Genomic DNA, 6,861 nt, shown 5'->3' on the forward strand with positions numbered 1-6,861 from the left:
CGGGGTTTTCTTGCAGCAATAGCTGCAGCAAAGTATGCGGAAACTCATGAAGGGCATCCCCAGCTATTTGTGCTGGTGTACCCAGGAGCCCTGGGGGCTTGAGCGATTGCCAGCGGCTCTTGGGGGCCTCCTACCTCTAAGCTTTTGACTCTCTCTAGCAGCTCTTTATAATATTATGCTAAGATAGAGAACAATCCGTACACTTGGTAGCGCCACACGGTTAAGTGAGGGAGCCACGAGCAGCGAACGCCACAGTCCAGCTGAGGACCTGGGTGGGTATTTGTTTATCGTTGATCGATCGTGAAGGCACTCTATGAAAAACATGAAGACGACTTTCTTCTTCTTTTCCCGCAAAAGTTTTCGTAGAGAATTCAACTGCTTACCGTCTTGAACAGTGATCAGAGAGGAGGCGAGCAGCGGCTGACGGGCTCGTTTTTCTGTGGCTGAACGAATGCAGTTTCTGCCTCATATTTTGCTGAATGTGCTTTTAGACGAAAATTAATGAATAATGCTTCTGCCTTTACCACGGCGCAAACATCTCGGGCGTCGCGATGCGCTGCATTGGAGAGGTTTCCTCTCACTCTGAAGGTGTAGTTTCTCCTTCTCAATACACCGTATATATATATATATATATATATATATATATATATATATATATATATATATATATATATATATATATATATATATGTATGGGTAGGACCTTCTGTACCTTTTGTAATTGCATATTGCACGGCTGTTCCCTGAACTGATGCAAAACATAGGTGGTTCAGCCACGGAGAAGAAATTAAATCATAAATCGTGAAATCGTGAATTTCGCCGAGATGAAGAAATACTTGAACACTGAAATGTTGAAATGCCGGCAGTTTTTCCACCGCTCTAACTCAGAAAAAAAGACGAACACTGTGGAGATGACCAACAGATAGAACCTATAATCTTAGAGTTGTGAATCTCAGCTTCTCTCAGAAGAGGACGAGAAGGAAGAAAGAACAGAGACGGCAGCCTGCGAAGCCCCCGTGCTGAAAGCTGAGGGGAAGCAGCAAGCAATGCATGTACCGTCTTCTGCAGTAAGCAGGGGAACGTAATTCACAGTTGATGGGAGATAAGGTGAGACAGGCTGTTAGATGAGCAAGCAATTGTGCAGCTTAGCCAGGGAAACAGACACAAAAAAAGGAAACGCACGAGGCCCCAGGCGATGCGTTTCTATTCATCCATACAAGTCTGCCACATATTAGATCTCTGCTTATGTATGCTGATTAGCTGAACCCTAAACCCTAAACCCTAAACCCTGAACCCTGAACCCTAAACCCAACGGCCACGAGTTGAAATATTTTCCCCTGATACTTGCATAGAATTGGGTTTGTTTGTTGTTTTACACTGAAACTATACACCGCAACTTACCGGTTTACTGATTGGTGTATCCACTGCGACTTCTCTTTGGCAACGACAGAGACCACAGGGGAATCGATAATAAAATGCAAGCTCAATTAGGATATAAGTGGGGTTACTCTGCTATAGAAGTTTCATGCTGTTCAATTCACCAAGATATAAACCAAAGAATATTGTAGAAGACAGAGAAGGGAGAGAAAGCAGCATACAGAAAGCACTCTGTTGAGGTGTATATGGGGGGAATCGATGCGACGGGGCATCGATGATCCCCCCAATGATCTCTCAACACGCCGACGGCTCGAAAAGATAGTGAATGCTTTCGCTGGCTGTTACTTGTACTGTCTCAGTATACAGAGCACGAAGCTGTGATGCAGTAGCAAGCGGCTCAGCAGCAAGAAGCATTGCAGCAAGAGACGCAGCAGCAAAAGATACAGCAGGAGGACCAGGCGAAACACCAGAAACAACACGAGTTGCAGCAGCAGCAAGCGCAGCAAAAGCACTTCTCTCAGCACAGAGAACCCCCGCTGGGAGAGCTTGTATACGAGGGTGTGTGCTTCTTACTGTGGTGGGGCGATGAAGGCTACCGGTAGTACTTTTAGGTGCATGCGGGCTGGCTGCTGAGGGTCACACAAGAGTTTAAGCATTTTCTACAGTCTTAGTTCAAGCAGAAACAAGTGGTTGGGGTGTACAGGCACCTCCGCTTGCATGGGGGGCATCAGCTACGATCGTATGCACGGCAGGGGTTTTATTGAATGCTGGTGCTTATAGGAGAAACAAGAAAATAATATTTAGCAGACCTTATAAGAGTTATAGTGAAGTGTGCGTACATATGATGCTATGCTTTTCAGTATGAAGGGTTTAGGGTTTAGGGTTTAGGGTTTAGAGTTCAAGAAACAGAGGCGGCGGTCGCTAGGCGGCGGTAGAGAGGAACGGAAAGCGAATGTGTGGAGGAAGCTCGTTGTTAGCTGTATTTTATGCAAGAAAAGTTGAGTTATTAAGCCATGAACAAATGAGGGTTTAGTGTTTAAGATCTAGGGTTTAGGGTTTAGGGTTTAGGGTTTAGGGTTTGCGAGGGGAGGGAGCTGGAAGCGGCTCCCACGGGGCCTCCTGTAGCTTCTGTTGCTGCAGCAGTGGGTTGCTTTCTGTGTATTGTTTGTATTTTTGTGTTATTTTTTGAATGTGAAGAGGAAGACGTAAACCCTAAACCCTAAACCCTAATCCTTAAACCCTAAACCCTAAATTACAATACCCTCTTCTCTCGTTCTCGTCGCCATTGCAGCGGCGTGGGTGGTTCGATCGAAGGAGCGATCATTCTTCTGTTGTTTTTCTCTTTTATTATTTTGTTATTATTTCATTTATTAATATATTTACCGCAAACAAAAAAGTACAAAAAGGGAGAGAAAGCAGAAAGCGAGACGCAGGATATTCAGATATTCAACAAGATGGCTCTGAAACGGGGTTGGGCTCGATTATATTCTTTTTGGTTTTTTCGTTTTATTTTTATATATTCTATATTAATTGAATTAAATATAATATTATCACCAATAAATTCCGAATATAATAAAACATTACTCTATGCACACGCAGCATCAGGTGTATGGGGAGGGCCCCCATCAACAACACCACCGCAGCAACCCCCCCCACCAGGCTCGTCAGGAGGTGGTTATGGTGGTAATATTTATACTGGTGGTGTGATGGGTACTGGAGGTATTGTAGGAGGAATATCAGGTTCTGGTGTTTCTGCATTAGGCGGCGGCGGTGGAGTTTCCTCTTTGGGGGGGGCCCCCGGGGCCCCCTCCCCCCCCATGATGGGTGGTGGTGGTGGTATAGTAGGATCAGGGGGCCCCCCTGGGGCCCCTGTATCTTCATATAATTGTGTGACACCATATGTTTTATTACCTTATTCACATTTAGATTACGAGAGATGCAGAACAGAATATTTAGTTTCAAGCTTAACAGAGGGGGAATGGGATGACCTGAAATGGGGTTCTATAGAGGTTATGTGTAGACCTAGCAGTAATTCTTTAGTTTTTTTCTTAGAAAATAGCCCACGTTTCTCTTGGAATCCTATACGTATAGCAGCAGCAACAGCAAGAAGAGTAGCTGGATCAGTTGATATAAAAACTTCTTCGGTTCCTCTTAGTTCATATTGTGAGTGTTGTACAACCCCACCAAGACCTTTCTTTGTAGAAAACTTTAAAAAAGAACAATATATTATAGGCGCAACTGTGCAGTCTACACCGAGAAAAATTTATGAGTTCTTTGGTGATAAAACTAACTGCGATCCCCCTAGACACTGGACGGATGCAGTGATGCTACCTTCTGCTGCAGCAGCTGCTGCTGCTGCTGCTGCTGCTTCTGGTCCTTTCATGCACCCACATACTCTACCTTATCCTGCTGCAGCAGCAGCAGGAGGAGCCTTCGGCAGCAGCAGCAGCAGCATGCATTCATCTTTATTTGAATTTAAAGAAGTCGCCAGGTGTATGTGGAGGTTTCATGCTACATACAGCCCGCGTGTGTTTGTTACCCGCAGTGAAATACTAATAGGGGGTCCAGTATCTTCTTCTCCTGCTGCTGCTGCTGCTGCTCTACCTGGTGCTGCTGCTGCTGCTGCTGCTTCGGCTGCTTCTGCTGCAGCAGATGCAGCAGCAGCTGTTGAAGCTGCTGTCGCCAGACTCAGTCTCCCCCCCGCCTGCCAGATGCACGATATTCCTGCAGCATTCCGTTTGTGGGTGCGTCCAGCAGCAGCAGCAGCAGCAGCAGCAGGAGGAGGGGCAGCAGGAGCAGCAGCAGGATCAGGATCAGCAGCAGCAGGATCAGCAGCAGCAGCAGCAGGAATGGTAAGGATGGAGCAGCAGCAGCACGAAGCTTCTCTCTTTGTTGTTGTTATGCATATAGACCCAACGAAACAAAAACCACAAACACACGATGCTGTATACTACCGCAGGCTAGCAACAACCGCAGATTTCGAGTTAGCTATCACCAGAGGACAACCATAGACAACAGCAGCAGCAGCAGCAGCAGCAGCAGCAGCAGCGGCGGCGGGAGTGGTTGCTGCAGCAGCAGCAGCAGAAGCAGGGGGCAGATGAGCAGTGGCTGCAGCAGCAGCAGCAGCAGCAGCAGCAGCAGCAGCAAGAACAGCAACAGATGCTGTAAAATTAGCAGCAGTTGCAGCACTTGGAGGAAAATAACAGCAACAGGTGCAGCAGCAACTGCAGCAGCACCAGCAGCAGTAGCAGCAGCTGCTGCTGCTGCAGCAGGAGCAACAGCAGCTACAGCACAAGCAGCAGCAGAAGCAGCAGCAGCAGCAGCAGCAGCAGCAGGAGTGCAGTTTCCTTTCTACCTGTTGTGGATGCGGTGTATATGCAGCTGCAGCAAAGCTGCAAAAAAAGGTTGAAATTAAATATAAATAAAATAAATACATTAATTATATAAAATAAATAAAATAAATAAAATAAATAAAATAAAAAATAAAATAAAATAAATTTATTTATTTGGTGCAGCGAAACAAATACAAAGAAACACACAGAGCGGCGATCGAAGTTCGTCGGCGCAGCTGCAGGAGCAGCAACAAGTGCAGCAGCAGCAGCAGCAGCAGCAGAAGTTGCTGCTGCTGCTGCAGGAGCAGCTACGGCTGCAAACAGCAACAGCAGCAGCAGCAGCAGCAGCAGCAGCAGCTGCTGCTGCTGCTGCTGCTGCTGCAGCACCACAGGACTGTCGTTGGTTTGGTTTGCCTTGGGGGCGTCAAGGGATTCAAATTTTCTCTCTTTAGAGCAGCAGCAGCAGCAGCAGCAGCAGCAGCAGCAGCAGCAGCAGCAGTAGCAGCAGCAGCAGTAGCAGCAAAGAGAGGAAAGGTATTAGCAGCAAGTGCAGTCGTTGTTTGTTGTAGAAAGGATTGCAGCATCAGCTGCATTCATATCTAGGGTTTAGGGTTTAGGGTTTAGGGTTTAGGGTTTAGAGCCAGAGCTGTTTCCTCTAGGTTAACAGTTGAACGTCTTATGGGTTCGAGCTGCTGCTGCTGCTGCTGCTGCTGTCGCTGCTGCTGCAGCAGCCTGTACAATTCAGCAGCAACTGCAGCACAACCCAAACCGAAGCGGGGAGAAGCAGCTGCAGCACACACCCAGCAGCAGCAGCAACAGAAACAGCAGTAGCAGCAACAGGAGAAAAAACAGCAGCACCAATTGCAGCAGAAACAGAAACAGCAGCAGCAGCAACAGCAGCAGCAACGGCAGCAACAACAGCAGCAGCAACGGCAGCCTTAGCAGCAAAATGATGTCTCCCCCCACGATGGAACACAAACATATAGGGTTTAGGGTTTAGGGTTTATCCATAGAGATTAGGGTTTACGGTTTGGAGTTTAGGGTTTACCCATACGGTTGATGGATTAGGGTTTACACAGTGTTTAGGGTTTAGGGTTTAGGGTTTGTCGTTAGGGTTTAGGGTTTATGGTATACTGATAGGGTTTAGAGTACACGGGTAGGGTTTAGGGTTTAGGTTGTAGGGTTTATTGTTTGCCGAAGGGGTTTAGGGTTTACAGCAAGGCCAGCTAGGGTTTAGGGTTTACACCTAGGGTTTAGGGTTTAGGGTTTAGGGTTTACCTAGTACTGGTATATGCGGGAAGAAATGCTGCATGCGGTGGTGGAGAGAATCAGCAGCAAGCAGCGGCTGCCGCTCCAGCATATCACACTTTGTAACCACCACCTGCAGCAGCAGCAGCAGCAGCAGCAGCAGCAGCAGCAACAGCAGAGGCAGCAGCAGCAGCAGCAGCAGCAGCAGCAGAGGCAGCAGCAGCAGCAGCAGCAGCAGTTGTATATGCATACAAGTAGAAGCAGAAATTAGTGTGTGCGTTGGTGAGTGCTGTAGTAACCGGAAGAAAGGCAGCAGCAGCAGCAGCAGCAGCAGCAGCAGTAGCAGCAGCAACAGCAGCAACAGCAGCAACAGTATCAGCAGCAACAGCAAGGATGCTTCATGAGCATCACTAAATTTATCTTATACTTTATTATATATAAAACCCCAATTCTTTCTTATTGTTTATTAGTGTTTATTAGGGTTTATTAGGGTTTATTAGGGTTTATTAGGGTTTATGAGGGTTTATGAGGGTTTATGAGGGTTTATGAGGGTTTATGAGGGTTTATGAGGGTTTAGGGTTTAGGGTTTACGAGTTCAGCTTTTCTATGAAAGTGTTTATCATGCAGCCGCAGTTCTCTACGCAGCCGCAAAAACTGACAAAATATATCTGGCGAGAGCTCCCCATACACCCGAAGAAGCCGAGTTTCCTCGAGCTCCTCTTGCTGCTGCTGCTGCTGCTGCTGCTGCTGCTGCTGCTGCTGCTGTTGCTGGTGCTGCTGGTGTGGCTGGTCGTGGTGCTCGTGCTGTTGCTTATCTTCCTGCTGTTGCTGCTGCTGCTGCTGCTGCTCGTGAAGCTCTTGCTGTTGCTTTTCTTCTTGCTGTTGCTGTTGTTGCTGCTGTTGC

The 6,861-nt window shown here is 47.3% G+C and overlaps 1 protein-coding gene across 1 annotated transcript; it reads left to right on the forward strand.

Moving 5' to 3' along the window:
- Nucleotides 1-4,088: 4,088 nt before the first annotated feature.
- Nucleotides 4,089-4,545, forward strand: EMH_0027700 (uncharacterized protein; the record flags this gene model as incomplete). Its single annotated transcript, XM_013494068.1, has 2 exons — nt 4,089-4,229; nt 4,378-4,545. 2 exons carry the CDS (start codon nt 4,089-4,091, stop codon nt 4,543-4,545), a joined length of 309 nt encoding a protein of 102 aa, XP_013349522.1.
- Between the last annotated feature and the right edge of the window lie 2,316 nt (nt 4,546-6,861).

Source organism: Eimeria mitis, genomic scaffold (assembly GCF_000499745.2).
Source record: "Eimeria mitis Houghton genomic scaffold, Emh_scaff1020, whole genome shotgun sequence".
NCBI classification, from domain to species: domain Eukaryota; phylum Apicomplexa; class Conoidasida; order Eucoccidiorida; family Eimeriidae; genus Eimeria; species Eimeria mitis.